Source organism: Tachysurus vachellii, chromosome 16 (genome assembly GCF_030014155.1).
Source record: "Tachysurus vachellii isolate PV-2020 chromosome 16, HZAU_Pvac_v1, whole genome shotgun sequence".
Lineage (NCBI taxonomy): Eukaryota > Metazoa > Chordata > Actinopteri > Siluriformes > Bagridae > Tachysurus > Tachysurus vachellii.
Genome location: NC_083475.1, coordinates 14,720,860 through 14,740,682, shown reverse-complemented (window position 1 = coordinate 14,740,682; position 19,823 = coordinate 14,720,860). Strand labels below are relative to the sequence as shown.

Below are 19,823 nucleotides of genomic sequence, written 5' to 3'. Positions count from 1 at the left end.
CGGTAGAAGATGAATGAATGAATGAGTTCATTATGGAGATAAAAATAAATTGAAATATAACTTAATTAAAAATAAAAAGTCACAAATTTGGTCGGGGGCACGGTGGCTTAGTGGTTAGCACGTTTGCCTCACGCCTCCAGGGTTGGGGGTTCGATTCCCGCCTCCGCCTTGTGTGTGTGGAGTTTGCATGTTCTCCCCGTGCCTCGGGGGTTTCCTCCGGGTACTCCGGTTTCCTCCCCCGGTCCAAAGACATGCATGGTAGGTTCATTGGCATCTCTGGAAAATTGTTCGTAGTGTGGGATTGCGTGAGTGAATGAGAGTGTGTGTGCCCTGCGATGGGTTGGCACTCCATCCAGGGTGTATCCTGCCTTGATGCCCAAAGACGCCTGAGATAGGCACAGGCTCCCCGTGACCCGAGGTAGTTCGGATAAGCGTTAGAAGAATGACTGAATGAATGAAGTCACAAATTTGAATCGGCTTAAAAATCATTTCAGTCAAAAATGGAGATTAAAATAGAATAGAATTAGAGAGAAATGAGACAGAATACTAAACAAATGCAGCATAAAAATACAAACAATGCAGCATATGAATAGATTCTCTTCTTAAAAAAACCCCACTGTCCTACACTGTGGCAGTGCAGACTTCGTTATTACTCACGCAGTAATGACCGCTCAGTTCTCCTGCGGAGCACGAGGCATTTTTTCCTGCTCCACACACACCAGTTTCTCAGCCCTCTGTCTCCTGCTACACTCTCAGTCTGTTAGACCACTCTTAATGAGCGAGTGATTCAGCGGCAGAGAAAAGCAGAAGCGGCAGAAACAGAAACGATTGAATAACAAAGAACGTGAAGTAGATGTTTGTTTAATTCATGCAGAAAATCACTTGGGACTTGGCATTTAAATCCCTTTAAAGGAGTGAGTGTGTGAACATAAACAACAGAACTGCACTGAATTTGTGTTGAATGTTTTTTTTATTATTTGCTCACAAGTACATTTTTTCAAGCACTAAAAGCAGTTAGTTTTTTTGTTTGTTTGTTTTTTTAATTACATTTAAGACTGGATGTCTGCAAAACAAGTTAGTTCCTGTAATCACTTAAAGCGGCTATAAGCAGGCGTTTCCACGCCGGCCGCTCGTTTCTCTAAACAAACAGCAACATGGATGATTAACACTATGAGCCATAATTAATATTAAATGTGCAGCCACGTTCTGGTGGCGTTAGGCTGACTTTTTAATGCGGAGTTTTGATTAAGCGGCTCTAATTAAAGGAACTTACGTCCTGCAGAGTTTGCGGCTAATGACTGAGATCTACTGCAACTGCTTTATAGTAACTTGGAAAGGATTATAATGGAGTTAGATGGAAAAGCGAATGCACATGTGCGAGTAATTCAGGAAAGTATAAGTACCTGGTTCAAAAGAACAATAGAAATGGGAAATACATTGTGACATCATAATTACTCAGGAACACCTGTTTCCTAAATGCACTCGCAATGTTAATTTGGACTTTTGAGGAAGTCATGTTTAGAGAGTCTGACTCCTAACCCTAAGGTTGTGGGTTCGAGTCTCAGGCAGGCCACAACTGAGGTGCCCTTGAGCAAGGCACCGAACCCCCTCAACTGCTCCCCGGGCACCGCAGCAAAAATGGCTGCCCACTGCTCCTGGTGTGTGTTCACGGTGTGTGTGTGTTCACTGCTGTGTGTGTGTGCAGTTTGGATGGGTTAAACGCAGAGAACAAATTCTGAGTATGGGTCACTTTCAGTTTCATATGATTGCTGGACATATATGTAAGACTGCTGTGGATAGTAGCACTTGGAGACCATGGTGGTGTCTGTTGCTGCTGTCAACCTTGTGCTCTGGTCTCTATCACTGTACATTTGATGGCTTCAGCAGGAAGGAATTTCTTTATATGTCTATAATGAATCCATACATCACGGCGATGCTCTTATTAATATACTGCTGAAAAGCTGTAGGTTACACAACTCCTCTTGACTGTATACAGTCTAAGAAAGGACATTATTTTATCACCAGTGTTCTCCAGATCAATGGCTTCCATTTTTTGAGTCTGGTTCCTTCCTCATATCCTCTCAGAGAGATTTTCCTCGTCAGCGTTTCCCCAGGCTTGCTCATTAAGGGCAAATTTAAACGTTATCATTTTTCGGGTGAATTTCTAGATTTCTGTAAAACTGTTTTGAGGCAATGTCAATTGTAAAAAGCGATATACAAATAAAGTAAATGAAACTTGCTGTTAAAGAGTGAGTTCCTTTCAGCTCCACGACAGATGCAAGTCCTCAGGATGAACATGTTTCAGCCAGGAATAGCAGTGGTAACGGTATAGCATACGGGAAGCTCTCTGGGAGACAATATTCACGGATGTTAGTGATTGTTTTGAGAGATTTAACATACTCAATGGCACTGAAGGGGGCACGGTGGCTTAGTGGTTAGCACGTGGTTACCCCGGGTTTCCTCCGGGTACTCCGGTTTCCTCCCCCGGTCCAAAGACATGCATGGTAGGTTGATTGGCATCTCTGGAAAATTATCCGTAGTGTGTGATTGCGTGAGTGAATGAGTGTGTGTGTGTGTGCCCTGTGATGGGTTGGCACTCCGTCCAGGGTGTATCCTGCCTTGATGCCCGATGAAGCCTGGGATAGGCACAGGCTCCCCGTGACCCGAGGTAGTTCGGATAAGCGGTAGAAGATGGATGAATGAATGAATGAATGGCACCGAAATCAACTTTCAGACAGACCAGTTCCTCTACTCTACCTCAACAGGGTCAAGTGTCATTGTAAGACAAAACATGACTTTTTTTTCTACTTTTTCATTTAATAAAAAATGCTACCAGACAGTTTAGCTTCTAAAATATATATCGATTTAGGTAAATTCAGACTTCAGACATTTCTATTCGGAACCGCAGAGCAAAACATGGTTTGTGACAGAAACACGTGAGGCGTAATCAGCTGAGACGTGACTGGGCGAAGTGACCGGGATTGAAGTAGAGAGAACAGCAGTGACACACACCCTGTGCCATTTTCATCGTCTGAATCGTGCTCAGCTTAGCAACTACTTTCCTGCCCACTGTGTTTAAAAGCTCAATTCTCGTAATAAACTCCAACGTGAAAAACTGGAAGGGATCGAGGGAGAGAGAGCAAACAGGAAAATGAAATAAGCCATGAGAAAAAGAAAAGAGGAAATTAGTCGAGAAAGTAATTGTATTATGGTCGGGTAGAGACGCTAGCAATAATCTCGGCGAGTCGCTCTCTTTGACTTTTAATACCCGGGAATGAACATTATTATAAAGTTGAAATCATCAGAAGCAAAAGCCTGCAGATTAAAACACTTCATTTCAGTTTAGGAAAGCTTTTTTTCTTGACAGAGACACATACACAGACTCAGAGACAGGCCTGGGGAATATATGGAAATTTGACATATAATTAATAGAACCCACCCAAACAGATATTAGCATAATGTAACAGCAGAGCTCCACTGTGGTCCCCTGTGGAGATGATTTAAATGCGGCTAATTCACGAGAAGTGAAATGCTCTGCTTAAAAAAACCTAATTGTTTACGATGTAATGTCACGTCACTGAAATTCAGCGGAGTAACCGGAGGCTTCGGCACCATCGGGCTGCGCTGTGCTCGCTAATCTTAACCTCTCTGAGGTAACAATCGTCACATCACACCATCTGTTGCCTGCTGATGATCATAGGCCAGCGGATGCAGTGGGAGCAACAGCGGCAAAGGTTAAAGGTGAACAAGGATGTTATGCTGCAGCTACAGACACAACTGAAGTAAAACACTATAGTGCTCGCTGATAGCAACACGGGCTCTTCAGCTCGACACAGACATTTCATACTCGGTGTCAGATTGCATAGAGCTTTCTCTGCTGCTCAGACAGAGAGCTTCCACTTTAGCAGAGACAGGAGTCACGCTCCAGGGTTGGTGAAGAGGACACAACAGCTCCCATATCAGTCAACCTCAGGTCAGAGAGACAGTTAGAACAACCGCCCTGACTCGGTCCTCTGAAAGGCAGGAAACTGTCTAAAATAGACAGACAGACAGACAGACGGATAGATGGATGGATGGATGGGTACACAGATGGTTAGGCAAACAGGCAGATGGACGGACAATGGAATAGACAGACAGACAGACAGACAGACAAAAATAAAATAAGAAATAAATAAAGAAATAACATTAAAAATTACTGTAATAAAGTTTAGTATTAATATAATAATAATACTTATAATAATAATTATTATTATTGTTAATATTATTATTATTATTATTATTATCATCATCATTATTATTATTATTGTTATTATCCCACAATCATTATTTACTGTTCTGATTTCTGGTTGGATTTTATATTTCTTTTCACATCAAGATTCAGGCAAAACAAACAGAACCGAAGGCTTACACTCTACATACAATGTTGTTGACTGTAGACTTGACATAGAGTACAATCAGAGACAAACTGCATAGAAATCGCAAAGGACGGTGTAAGAAGCCAAACAAATAAATAAATAAATAAACAAACAAACAAACAAAATAAATACAGGCCAGTACACACTTTCATATGTTTATATAAAAATGCTTCCAACATCTGTAAACAGTCTGTCTTTCTGAATGTGAACATACACAAGATAATCATAAATTAGCCACCAATGCAGCCGTGTACGACTGAAAAGAAAACACAGCACACGCTTATAGAGTACATGCGGACGAGCCGAGTCACTCATGAACCCGAGCTGTGAAAGCAGACAGTCGTGCAGTTCTGCTCGGGGGTGTGTGTGTGTGTGTGTGTGTGTGTGTGTGTGTGTGTGTGTGTGTGTGTGTGTGTGTGTATGTGTGAGAAGCTCTGTTTCTGTTGCTCAGCTGGTTACCGTAAGCATTTCACAAGTTCACAAGTAAACTAGGTTGTGTTGTATAAAATGAGATAAAATATCAGTCACTTTGGATAAGGTGGTCTGCCAAATGCTGTAAATGTACAGTAATTGTTGCCAACATGCAACTGCTTTTTGGACCCATAATTCACACCACCTCCTACAGAGAGTCTCGGGTTCAGTATCACTGTGCACTTCCTGGACCTTGTGACAGATTACACATCACCAATTTTACAGATAAAGTTTGAAAAGCCCCGAACACTACTGTGTGTATATATATATATATATATATATACATATATATATATATATATATATATATATATATATATATAGGCTTTACCATATATCCTAACAATCCAGTGAAATGACCAAAAAAGCTGAGTGAATGTGTGCTTCAGTAGACTTACATCAGTCATATAAAAGTAGTAATTGGCATCGTAACCATTTGAACTGCTTTGTTATTAGAAAAATTGCAATAATATTGGAACAGTGAATAACAGTGAACTAAAGTGCTGGATCAGAATGAATCCGACCATCAGGCTGTTATCTGAAAGCGTAACATTTAATCAGTCCACTGAGATTCATTACTTTGGAGATATCGGCTAATATGCTGACACAAATTTTTCCAAAACACAAAAGAGGTGTTGGATCCTTTTCATCGTGCACTTGAGCCCCGACTGTGGGTGTTGCAGCGAGTCTTTATTAGTTATGATCGCTCATAAACCCGTCTGAAAGGCGAAACAGCATTCTTTCCTCTGACGATAATTTCTCAATTCATTTGGCATTTAGCTGATATCAGAGAAGGCAAACTTTAAGCTGTTCCCAAGACCCAGAATAGAGGATAGAAATAATGTTTATTTCTGTAGCAAACTCTACGGAGACAAAAAGAATGGCACGTCATAGAGGTAAGCAGGCTTTAACACATATCCTGTGACTTTAGCACTTTAAATAAACTACTGGATCAATGACTAATGAGTCTTATAGCTACGAACTAGATTTTACCTTCAACACCTCTCAGTTTGGTGGGTGACAGAAAGAAAGAGTTTGTTAGTGATATTAAAAAGAGAGAGAGAGAGAGAGAGAGAGAGAGAGAGAGAGAGAGATGCAGAAATGGCTTATAAAGCCAAGAGGGTCTGTGAAGGCAGCTGCCATCTAATCATATCACATTTGATGGATTGTACAGATAGTAAAGATAAAAAAAAAAAAATGAGAAAGAGAGAGAGAGAGTGTGTGTGTGTGTGTGTGTGTGTGTGTGAAGTATAAGAGAGAGGGAATGAGAGAGAGAGAGTGTGTGTGTATGTCTGTGTGTGTGAAGTATAAGAGAGAGGGAATGAGAGAGAGAGTGTGTGTGTATATGTCTGTGTGTGTGAAGTATAAGAGAGAGGGAATGAGAGAGAGAGAGCGTGTGTGTGTGTGTGTGTGTGTGTGTGTGTGAAGTACGGTATAAGAGAGAGAGAGAGAATGAGAGAGAGAGAGAGAGAGAGAGAGAGAGAGAGAGAGAGAGAGTGTGTGTGTGTGGTATAAGAGAGCGGGAATAAGAGAGAGAGGGAGAGAGAGGGAGAGAGAGAGAGAGAGAGAGAGAGAGAGAGAGAGAGTAAGGGAAGAGAGAGAGAGGCTCTTCAGACAAGCCCGACGCTGCAGTTATTCCCTGCAGTGCTCTTAGTGTCCGTCAGGCCAGCAGCAATCAGCAGCCATTAGTGAAAGGTGCAGGCCATGATGAAAGCTCGAAAAAAGAAAGATGCAGATCCACGATTCAGCAAGTCATCCAGGAGCAATAAGAAATTCACAGATGCCAATGCAGCTTTAAACCATGACAGCATTGAACACAACAGGGGAAAAAAAAATCATGGTCCACCGACTCTTCATACACACACACACACACACACACACACACACACACACACACACACGCATCAGCCGTAACATCAAACCAACTGCCTAATATTGTATATGTCAGTCTTGTGTTGCTGAATAAGCTCTGATACACAGTATGTTGTGATGCACTGTGTTCTGAAAACGTTCAGCAATCTGTGCTACAGAAGCTCTTCTGTGGGATACCGTGGGTACGTCCTCTCAAGAAGTAAAAAGGCGTTCGTTTCAAGACAGCCACGTCATTCTGAATCCCATTTTTTATTCTATTATTCCCTTTTCTAAAGAACATTTATTAAAATGTCAAATGTGACCCAAGCATTCTCCATCTCCTTCACTCCATTCATTCAGGGAGACAGGTGATGACTAGGAATGTGTAGAAGCTTAAAATTTTTTATTTGAAAGCCAAAAAGCATCCTGGCAGGAAGCATCACAGCACCAGACCGGACAGACGAGCTCTCCAGAGGGTGGTGCCATCAGCTGTGTATACCATCCACACTGAGCTCCCTGACCTGGAGTCTATCCACAGCAAGCGTTGCTGGACCAAGGCTAGAAAGTAAGACAGTGAAAGACCTCAGCCATCACAACAACGGACTCTCTTCTTTGTTCTCTCTTCTCTTTTAATGCACAAAGCCTCAGGTGGTTTTAAAGACACTCTCCATTATCACCTACTAACTTCATACAGCTCATTAAAAATCCATCCGTCTCGCAACAACCGCAGGGTTCAAAGAGCTGCCAGTGTGTCACCCCAACACCCCATAAACGGTGATTCAGAGCAGATCGCTCATCAATTAGTAATCGGTTCAGAGGGGCCGGTGGTAGTGTGTGAATTTCACTGACTTCTGGCCTCGTCTATATTAAGAAGCCTCGCAAAGAAAACACAGCAGGAGATATGCTAGTGATGATGTTAACATTTTCTTCTAAAAGAAAATCCCAACACTACTGTCCTACCAGGTGATCTATTGGGTCCAAGACTAAAATAGTTTATATATTTTTAATTTAGTGAATACTTTTTTTGGTATATCTTCCACGATCCGACACTTGTTTTTATGACACCCTTATGGATGATATTCGTCAGAACTTTCCAGCAGAAGCTTGTAGAGATGTGGCTCAGTTACTGTAAGGATGTCAGTGGTGTATCAGTAATGGCTTTCAGCTGCTTAGCTCAACTCTGGATCTCTATCAAATTCAGATGCCTGTTGGCTTGGCTGAAGGAAAAGCTATAGCTGAGTCCCAAATGACATACTGCGCACTTTTGCTACGCACTAATTTTCTTAGTATCATCTCAAATGGAATACTAACGTTTTTTTTTTTTGCAAACACCAGTCGATAGGACGACGTCTTCGCTAGCTTCGGCAGAATGAGATGGATTTTTAACTGCAGATAACACAATCTAATTGAAAAGACATTTCTAACACGTCCTGTCCAGCGTAGTGTCGACGGCCATCTCGAAATTTCTTCTACGTAAGCAAAGCGGCGAGGGTTGAGCGTGTAAAGCGTCCCACGTTCCACGCTTCATAATTTTCTTTTAACTTGAATAAGCGCATCATCTGCATAGGTGTGAAGTAGTGCACTTCTTCTTCAGTGTGAGTCCACTAATGACACTATTTATACCACACACCGGTATAGAATAGGGTATGAGGTATGGGATGGTTATAGGGAGCTGGTGAGCTGCGTTTAATACAGATCACATCAATTTAGCGAGTTGATGGTGTTAAAAATCAACAGGGACAAACAGAAACAATTCAGTTTGTTGCTAAGAGTCTGGTAGGAGTCCTGGGATGAGCAGAGAACAGTTACACAAGCTAAAAAAACACTAAGAATTTATTTAATGTGTGTGTCTCCCCCTCCATCACTAAACCAGAGCTACATTCACAACTTCCGCATGTCCTGAACTGTACTTGACATAAGAAACAATATCCAGGGAGCAAGACAGAAAATAAACAAACAAAAATGGAGGAATGAGGTAACTGCTTCGAAATTTGCATGCGTCAGTGTAATAAATAAATAAATAAATGTTACTGAGTTCAGCAGTGAATAATGCTGCAAATGAGGACAATGTTTAAAGCTCACATATGGTGAAGTAAACAAACAGAAAGGACAAAAAAAAGCCGTCCAGCTCCTCCTCTTTATCCAGATTTATGAGAGAACACACCCTGAATCTGAGTCGCCCCTATTGTCATGATGGAATGAAACATTTTTCAAAATGAACAAGTACGGACCTCCTGCAAGTGGGAAAGACGAGGGCAGGCGGCGAGCCTGAGTGTAGACGGATGAGTCCCATCAGAGAGCGAACGGCTGCGTGCCACACAAGCACGAGTTTGATAAATGTACAGAAATGGGCAGGCTACAACCTCGCCATGAATAATGCATGAGACCGTTATAAATGATGCAGGGGCAGTTCCAGCACAGGCAAGGGGAAAAGTTGGAACCATGCATGATGTGATATGTTATTTATTTATTTATTTACTATCTGGTCCCTTTATATGCATCAGGTTACACAGATCTGTAGCTGTGAAGCTTAAAAGTGTTCAAAGCCTCGCATCCATTTCAGAGACTAATTACACCCACAGACTAAAAAGCGCTCTGACCAAACAAGCAGAAAAGAGAAATAAAAAATTATATTAAAATAGAAATATTAATAATAATAATACTAATAATAATAATAATAATACTAACTTGCATTCTCTATCTGTAGAAAAGCAGAGAAAAAAAAATCATTATGGCATTTATTCTTGCAATTTGTGTGTCAGACCCCTGCTGGGATAATTAGATGTCTAATTTTCATGTCTCAGAGCTTTTGGGGGAAAAAAAAATAATAAAACATTAACGCATTTCAGAGTGAATGATTGACTAAACGCAGCCGTGCAGCAGCAATGCTAGAGAGATTAAGACGCTGCCTCAGGCAAAATCAAAGTCATAACCGTTCTCTAATAAACACTTCTGTTTAATTAATAGATCTCTGGAAATTAAACAGTTTGTGCTATACAATCAAACATCGCAGTCTTACAGTGAATAGAAAAAAAAAAAAAGAAAAAAAAAAGAAAACGTCTGAGCCGGTGTTGATGAAGACGGGGCTTTTAAACTTCGACAGTGACAGCCGCATCAATACGCTGCATGCTGAAGATGACGTTCATCATTTACTGAATTTATCTTATTCATTAACTTGTCAGAGTTTGATGCTCATCACAATACTCAGGACTGAAAACACACACCCCACTCACACTGGCTCACATCAAAATTTCAAAAAGGTATTCATTCTGAGGGGAAAAAAAAAAAAACCTAAACAAAGTAAAACCCTGGTTCCTTGTAAACACCTTCTTGCTCGCAAACATCCTTCCTCTCAACCTGTCCCTGTGATGAGCTGATGTGATGAATGAGGAGTTCTTCTCACATCTTCTCTCCTCTCTTTATTTTCCTTTTCCACTCCGAGGTTGTCAGTGTGAAGCCACGGGACGAGTTAAAGATTCACACGTGGCTTATTATTGAACTTTGGCAGAGTTTCTGAACTTCTTGAGCTGTTCTATGAGCGGTGGAAGCAGAGCTATGGATTATTGAAGACATGAACATGAACCTTGATCAGAAAAACAGGTTTGAAAGGGGAACATAAAGGTAAAACTAAGATGACATGGTTCTTCTATAGAAACACTGCTTTAGTGGGATAGTGTGAGAGAAATAATGTAATCTTTGTTTATTCTTACAGACTGTCACCTTCACTTCAGTGTCAAGTCTCACAGGCCTTAATCGAGTTCAACACAGAACTTTAAAAAAGGAAATCAAAACTTAATAATATGAAGCTAAACACACACACACACACACACACGATAACACTTCTGTGCAGTTTTCCAATCAGACAGCAGGCAGCAGGTCAAGAGCTTCTGTTAATGTTCATCAAACTTCAGAATGTATACACTGTGATCTTACGGGGACTTTGACCAGGACATGGGTTGTGGTGTTATTTCAGAAACTGCTGATCTCCTGGGATTTTTCAACACAACAGGCTCTAGAGTTTAATGCAAAAAAAAAAAAATAATAATAACATATCACAGGAAAATAGCAGGACTGGTTTGAGCAGACAGGAAGTGTCAATCCAGTCAGCCAAGAAAAGGGTCTGTGACAGCAGTGGGCACGAACTCACTCAAACTGGACAGTTAAAGAGTGGAAAAAGAGCAGGTGGTGATTTTTCACTTGTGGTTTGTGTTTCTATGAGACGTAACTGCCTTACAAACAAGACTATCACTGACAGCAAGGTCTTTAGGGTCCTGGATGCTGTAAAGTTTCTGTGAGAGATTTATTTAACTAACAGTACAATGATGGAATATGTGTTCATAGCTATCGTGTGTTATATTATCAGTGTTGTCTGTGGCCTTGTCTGTCATTTTATTCAAATGTTCTACAGATAAGTCGGAGATAGAACATATTTATTATAAAAAGATATAAATTATAGAACAGCTGAAATTTCCACACCCAATTCACCTGGTGATGACAGAGAGGAAATGATTTACCACTTAACTTCCTCATTGCCTCTCATTGGCTGTTAAAGCATTACTCTTCTTTCTTTCCATCTTTCCTTCCTTCGTACTGTCTTATTGCATATCACTGCCTATTCTAACATTACTCTTCTTTCTTTCCATCTTTCCTTCCTTCGTACTGTCTTATTGCATATCACTGCCTATTCTAACATTACTCTTCTTTCTTTCCTTCCCTCCTTCTTTCCAGTGTTTTGTCTTCTCTTTCATTGCCAGTTATAAGATAACTCTTGTTTCTTCCCTTCCTTTGTTTTCCTTCCCTCCTTTTTTTCCAGTATATTAAATTATTGTCTCTTATTTCTTATTATAACGTGACTTTTCCTTCCTTCTGCCCCTTCCTCACTTCCTCCTTTTTCCTTCCTGCCTAACCTTGTCTTGTTGCCTCTCATTGCCTATTACAGCATTACTCTTTCCTTCCCTTCCTCCCTTCCAGTGTCTTATCACCTGTTATAGCAATACTATTCTTTCCTTCCACCCTACACTCCTTCCTTCCACCCTACACTCCTTCCTTCCACCCTACACTCCTTCCTTCCACCCTACATTCCTTCCTTCCACCCTACACTCCTTCCTTCCACCCTACACTCCTTCCTTCCACCCTACACTCCTTCCTTCCACCCTACACTCCTTCCTTCCACCCTACACTCCTTCCTTCCACCCTACATTCCTTCCTTCCACCCTACATTCCTTCCTTCCACCCTACACTCCTTCCTTCCACCCTACACTCCTTCCTTCCACCCTACACTCCTTCCTTCCACCCTACACTCCTTCCTTCCACCCTACACTCCTTCCTTCCACCCTACACTCCTTCCTTCCACCCTACACTCCTTCCTTCCACCCTACATTCCTTTCTTCCACCCTACATTCCTTCCTTCTACCCTTCCTTCTAACCTACCTACATCCTTTCACTGTGTCGACACGATGACACTCAGTTTTCTGAAGAGTAAAAATACAAGAGGTGAACCTGTAGAGCAAGTAGAAAACTTTTCTACTTCATGTCGGTTTTGCTCTATAGCATGTTGTCCTCCTAAAGAACTACTACTGACCTGCACACATTTTGAAATACAATATTTAGTAGTTAATCAGCTTGATATTCAACGATAAAGATATTATTAAATCTAAAATTTGTTGCTTGGTTTTTCAGTCAGGAATTTTTTTATTTCAATGCTTAATGGGAAATAAAACAATGAATGCTCAATGAAACAAGATCATATGACCAACCAATCGAACAATCCTTTAAGGCACAGGGCCGCACAGTAACCATAAACTAGCTACCTAACTGGCACGTCTTCCTGTTAACACTGACTTTATAATTAAACGGTCCTCAGTAACCTACAGGTCGAAATGGACGGATGAAATATTGGTTTGCAGACATTACCCCACATCAAAAGGTGCCCAAGTGTGAAGAAGCTCTTAGAGAACTTGTAGCTGAAGATCACTGAATATTCTGGACAGATCAACCGAGAGAGGAACGTCAGGACTCTTTAGCTCAGGAAATTCATTAGCTTAGTGTTTTCCTGTGTTCCTGTGTCCTGTGCCGGCTCTTCAGGCGACAAGCTTTGCTTCTAAATCCACCTGGAGGCTCCAGAACTCAAGCCAAGAAGGCACTTGTAAAGTCTGAGGGCAAAAGGGCAGAAACTTAAGCCCACCCCAGGGTCCATCTGTGCATGTTGAAGAGTGGAAGAATGCAGCAGATGAGTGCATTATAAGGGTGCTTTAGAGGAGATCAAAAGAACTAGAACAGAGCATTGATGTGTTTTTACAAAACAAGACATTCAGGGTAGCTTGAAAGTGCCATGCTTTTAAAATATATAAGGGAGGGGTGACCACACACAGGCTCGTGCACACACGCACGCCGGCTCACGTAAGACGAGAGAAAATGTCAACACTCGGAAGAACAGCATGTGAGCGCTGAGGCTGAACATGTCCATGCTCTGCGCGCACACGACACTATTTACGACCCACACGACATTATACTCCCTTTCAATCGATACGAATAAATGCTAAACAATACATGCTATTTATCAGAGCCAACGATTCTGTTGACAGCTCCTAACACACACCTACACCCAACTTGAAACCTCCAGTAACCCGGTCACACTCCATAGCATTCCTAAAGTCAGCAAAGTCGACCTCCTCTGCAGCAAAGCTAGCTCAAGGCTAATGATTCACAGTGAAAAGGAAAACAATGAAAAGTCTCCTGTGTCTCCTGACAGCCGGCACAGCTACAGCACTTACTGTGCAGGTGCTCGGAAGCGTAGTAGTACACATCCTCGTAGCCCTCGTGATAATCCTCTTCGGGCCGGTACTTTTTGCCCTTGCGTCTCCGGGACCTGCGGATCTGTTTAACGAAGCCGAGGAAGCGTTCCATGGTGCGAAATCCGGATGCTGTAGTACGGTTGCTGCAGACTCAGCTGTGATGTTGCACGTGTGTATGGGCTTCACAAAGAGCTGAGGGGAGATTTCCCCCCAGGGAGACGAAAAAAGCGGTACGGAGCAGTGAAAGAGCAGGAGGGGGAGGAGGACGAGAAGGGGAGGGGGTAAGCTTTCAGTCCTGCGGGACGGAGAAAGCCGGGTCGAATATCAGCTCCGGGAGCACTTGTGCAGACCTGATCATCTCCTCTGAGGGGATAGCAGCAGTGCAGCTCCGCTTTCAGCTCTGCCTTCAGTCCCCCACTCTCAGCTGAGCATGTGGGTGAGTGCCAAAGAGGCTGTGCGCATTGTGGAGAATATGGAAAGAGGGAGGGCGGGGTAACACACACACACACACACACACACGTTCTTGCTTCTCACCCTTCTTTCTGTGAAGATGGAGCCTGAGACAAAGAGGTAAAGTTCAAAGGATCTGGCAAGCGAGTGTGGAATCCTGTGGTTAGGAGTGTTTAGCGTCCGTGTGTCGGTATCCCAGCATCCCCTCCTCCACCTTCTGCTCATTCATTACCAAGAAATGCTGGTAAGGTGTATGAGTGAGTGACACTGAGTGAGTGAAGCCTACTCAAATAATATACATCGTGCTTTCAAGACTAGCAATGATGTAAAAAAGTATAGTTTCTCAAACATGCTGCACATCAGGCTTATTTAGGCTTAAGCATGAAAGGCTCTTTATTGCAAAAACATTCAGATCGTTAATAAAAACTAAGCTCGTTAAGCTCATCACTTCCGTTACTCATGCTGGACAAAAACACTTTGCGATGTTACATTAGCAAAGCTAGGAAAAATCAAGATGCAGGAAGGATCGTACTGTAATTACATGGCACCAGCAGGGATCAACGTGGAGCTGCAGAGAAACTCCCACATCTACACAAGACACTGCCCCTGCCCTGAAACTGCAATTTAATTGAGAGGAATGATGGATAATGCAAACATGATGGAGCGGGTGGATGAGGGAGAGCGTCTGATGATTGTGCTGCCAAGAGAACAAAAGGCTTAGTGGAATTACTGCACCACCCACGAGCATAAACCCCAACCTCATCTTCAGCCCCGGCCAACGCCGCCACCACCACCCACACGAGCTCGAGTGCTGACGGCTAACAGTGTTAGCCTGAGCGTCAAATGTTAATTGGCTGTAGATGGAAATCAGACTCATTAACACCCTCTGCTCTGTCCCCTGATTGTGCCAGTCGGGTTGTGTGCGAGTCCCATGTGGAAACCCAGCACAGTCTCACATTTCCATAATGGGGCGGGATTAAGATTCGATTTTGACAGAACAAAGAACAGAGACGACGCCGACATCCAGACACACACAAGCACTGGGTCTGAGTTACGTTTTTTAAGAAGCAGATTTTCTCACCTTGACCTTGGATACGGATAGGAAATAACACATGCCTATTTCACAAAACACACACACACACATACTCAGTGATTTGCTGAACTCATACCTGGAATATTTCCCCAAACAGTTCATCCAGACTGTGACTGTAATGTGGGACAGCCCTAGTCAGGAGCCAGGATGTTATCAAGGGTGTTGGGAAAGCACACATTACAGGAAACAATGAAGCACTCACAGCAATCAGAGCAGCTCGTGCTAGGACATGCCACCAGCCTGCTTGAGAAAGCCTGCTCGAGCGCACTTTATGCTGCGAATTGCACTGACACATTGCACATCCACGAGGGCTGCACTTGCCTCTGTCAGGGGTGGCAGGGGGTCTGCTTTTGTCCCTTGATTCGTTGCACATAATCTCGCTGCACTGCAAATGTTCTGTGAAAAAAACACACCTACATTCAGAGTGGTTTATTTATGTCAACAGACAGACGAGCATACGCCAAAAAGAAGAAGCAGCAAACACAAGGAAGTTCACGATGCAGCTTCTTATCCTCAAAAGGTACTGATTCCTTTCAGAAATCTGTTGGAAGGCAAATCACTGGTTTAGATTTGTTCACACTTGAGAGAGAGAGAGAGGGAGAGAGAGAGAGAGAGAGAGAGAGAGAGAGAGAGAGAGAGAGAGAGAGAGAGAGAGAGGGAGAGAGAGAGAGAAAGAGAGAGAGAGAGAGAGAGAGAGAGAGAGAGAGGGAGAGAGAGAGAGAGAGAGAGGGAGAGAGGGAGAGAGAGAGAGAGAGGGAGAGAGAGGGGGGGGGAGAGAGAGAGAAAGAGAGAGAGGGAGAGAAAGAGAGAAAGAGAGAGAGAGAAAGAGAGAGAGAGAGAGAGAGAAAGAGAGAGAGAGAGAGAGAAAGAGAAAGAGAGAGAGAGAAAGAGAAAGAGAGAGAGAGGGGGGGGAAGAGAGAGAGAGAAAGAGAGAGAGGGAGAGAAAGAGAGAGAGAGAGAGAGATAAAGTCAATTTCTATAGAAGCTCACACTGAGTACAAATGTTGCTTTTTTCCACGAGGGCTGTGTTTTAACATATTATACTGCATAGTGAACAAATGGCTTATTAAGCATTATTAATAAAATATGAGCATGTGCATGAGAATGATTTTATCATGAGTAAAGGGGTTTTTAGTGGTTAAGGAGGTGGACTACTGTTGTGAAGGTTGTGAGTTCAAATCCCAGGACAACTAAGGTGGCACTACACAATGTATACGGTGTACTCAGATTGATCTGGATTAAAGTGGACGTATCTTAAATATTCCCCCATCCATCAAGGCTTCATGTTTCCATTTCTTTGCTGCCAAGACCTCGACTTGATGTCTAATGCAATCATTTATTCATCTAAAAAAGACCTTCATCTGGACTGAAGCGTAACATCACCTGTGTGTTTAGGTGCGTGTAAGGACACGATGGTCCTGTGCTTGTGAATAATGAACTCGTTCCACTCTTCTGGATGTAGCAGCATAAAACAGGACTTGCACTCTCTCTGAGAACAAACTCAAAATCCTGCACTGCATCTAATGCTCATGACTTGGAAAAATGATATTTCTACTTGTGCAGTAAAAGCTTGAGCACAACAGAAAAGACAGGCGGAGACACACGTGAGGTGTTTCATCTGTTATTCAGGCAGAAACGCTGACATTCCCTGCTTCGGCGTTCCAGCTAGTCTGATGTACCGTGTTAGCTCCACATGAAGAATAAAACTCATACTTCTTCCTAAAGTGCCAAGGGTAATTATGAAAGAGCGTGAACTTAAAATGAGATCCCGCATGAAGGAGAATGACATTCTATTAGAGCAGGTAATTTTCCATGATGGAATAAAACGGCATGCTATTAAACAGAAATTCTGTACAGCTGATTTTTTTCTTCATTTGTGAAATACAGAAGAATGCTGAGTCAAATGAAAAGCCAGCGCACGGAAATCCACATTCATTTAATGCTACTCGTGTATTTTTTTTTGCATCCTTCAAAAGAATACACTACTCTCTGTGTGTGTGTGTGTGTGTGCTCTAAGCATCACAGAGTCTGTGTTTTCATTTTCAGCTCATCCATTTAACTTTCCTTCTCTGAGTAAACTGGTGGACAGCAGCTATATATTAGAAATGTTAAAAATCAGATTATGTACTGCACTCACCTGCAGCTCTGCTAATCTGCTGAATCATATGAAAGCTTTGTGCACATTTTTCAGACGTCAGCCTAGCGTCCGAGATGCTAAAGTCATTTCATGAAGACCTGGACCTCATGGACCTCAAACAGTAGAGGCAAACCCCATGAGGATCCCAAGACATCTAGAGATCAGCTCTGGTCAGGTTCCGCTTCATGAAGATTTGATCAGGTCCCAAAATAAGGTTTTACATATGCTGGAGCTGCATGGAGGAGTTGGTCAAGTCAAGAAGCTTTTATTGTGAAATGTTTCTCCAGGACCATGGTGCTACACAAAACAAAGACAGAGCTAAGGACTTGGTGTTGAATCTATGATGAAGTCGGATATGAGCAAATTTATGAGTTGCTCAGCAGCCCCTGGTTACACACCTTCCAAATGACTGAATATGACTGTAGAAAGGCCATTATTTATAATCACACTCTCCGGTGTTTATGATAATCACACGCTCCAATGTTTATGATAACATAATCGCACGCTCACCAATGTTTATTATAACTTATAATCAAACGTTGCAGTGTTTATGATAACAATCACACGCTCCAATGTTGATAACAATCACACGCGCCAGTGTTTATGATAATCACACGCTCCAGTGTTTATGATAACAATCACACGCTCCAGTGTTTATGATAATCACACGCTCCAGTGTTTATGATAACTTATAATTGCACGCTGCAGTGTTTATGATAACATAATCACACGCTCCAGTGTTTATGATAATCACACGCTCCAGTGTTTATGATAACTTATAATTGCACGCTGCAGTGTTTATGATAACATAATCACACGCTCCAGTGTTTATGATAACAATCACACGCTCCAGTGTTTATGATAACAATCACACGCTCCAGTGTTTACGATAACAATCACACGCTCCAGTGTTTATGATAACAATCACACGCTCCAGTGTTTATGATAACAATCACACGCTCCAGTGTTTATGATAACAATCACACGCTCCAGTGTTTATGATAATCACACGCTCCAGTGTTTATGATAACATAATCACACGCTCCAGTGTTTATGATAACAATCACACGCTCCAGTGTTTATGATAACAATCACACGCTCCAGTGTTTATGATAACAATCACACGCTCCAGTGTTTATGATAACAATCACACGCTCCAGTGTTTATGATAACAATCACACGCTCCAGTGTTTATGATAACAATCACACGCTCCAGTGTTTATGATAACAATCACACGCTCCAGTGTTTATGATAGCAATCACACGCTCCAGTGTTTATGATAACAATCACACGCTCCAGTGTTTATGATAATCACACGCTCCAGTGTTTATGATAACAATCACACGCTCCAGTGTTTATGATAACAATCACACGCTCCAGTGTTTATGATAACAATCACACGCTCCAGTGTTTATGATAACAATCACACGCTCCAGTGTTTATGATAACAATCACACGCTCCAGTGTTTATGATAACAATCACACGCTCCAGTGTTTATGATAACAATCACACGCTCCAGTGTTTATGATAACTTATAATCGCAAGCTGCAGTGTTTATGATACCATATAATCACACACTCACCGATGTTTAATATAACTTAGAATCACACTCTGGTGATTATGATAACAATCACACACTCTGGTGTTTATAATTATTTATAAATCCCATTCTCCGGTGTTTATATATCATATAATCACTATATAAATAAAACTGAAGTGCACTGATTTGAAGTCATCCCATATATCACATCCTTCAACCAGAATAAATGACTACAACATAAGGTTTTTTGTAAAACTTCTGAGACTAGGTCCTTTATTGTAAAACCGCTCTGAACTGACTGGCTGATCTGCATGCAATGCTGCTGTATAAGACCACAATATACACACCTCTGTGTCCTAATAATCAATTATTTGTATTAATGCATCAGATTTCAAAGCATTGTTCTGTCCATAGATTAGCTTAAGCTTGTTGCTTAGCAGGCAAAGTTTACTGTAAAGAGAAAAAAAAAACGACAGGCCGGCGATTAAACAAAATTAATCCATGTCTGGGAGGCGTAATACGTTAGCACCATGGAGTGGATTATTATCTGATAACCACACAGTCTGGAGTGTGTTATTCCACTAATTTACTGACGATTAAAATGTTTCATTTACTAACACACAATATCACACGCTTGATAGTCACATAGTGTTGTGGAACAAGACACAAGCAGCTAGGATACATTCGAACAGATTATGATAGATTATGAGGTGTACATGTCTCGTGTATGAGCTGTTACCATAGAAACAATAACGCACAAAAACCGAACGGAAACCTAACAGAAACCTATTGCTCATGTAACAGCTGGAACTGCTGTTATCTAAAAATAATGACAATCCCCTGACCAATCACAATCAAGAGCTCCACCTTTCTATTGTATAACAGACTATACTGCGTGGCAAAAAACAATTATTAGGGTTTATTAATAATAAATGAAAATATATTCAAGGATGTGCATTATAATAATTTTACCCTAAGGAAACTATTGTAACTATCGTAACGTACATAGAAGCTCCTTAAACCCTTAAATCAGCATTGTAACACATGCCTTCTTGTTCCTCATTGCTTTA

General features: G+C 41.8%; 1 protein-coding gene across 5 annotated transcripts in view; it reads right to left on the bottom strand.

Moving 5' to 3' along the window:
• grip1 (glutamate receptor interacting protein 1) overlaps positions 1-19,823 on the bottom strand; it is a 274,049-nt gene that overhangs the window by 145,807 nt on the left and 108,419 nt on the right. For 2 of the 5 annotated variants that reach the window (XM_060889678.1, XM_060889683.1), the window contains exon 1: positions 13,511-13,863. The exons of 1 other annotated variant lie outside the window; for it this stretch is intronic. In XM_060889678.1, coding sequence (XP_060745661.1) covers positions 13,511-13,643 — 133 coding nt within the window. In that variant the 5' untranslated portion in view covers positions 13,644-13,863. Of the gene's footprint in view, positions 1-13,510; positions 13,866-19,823 lie in introns of those variants that run through there. 2 more of the 5 variants (XM_060889682.1, XM_060889679.1) reach the window with 2 other exon arrangements.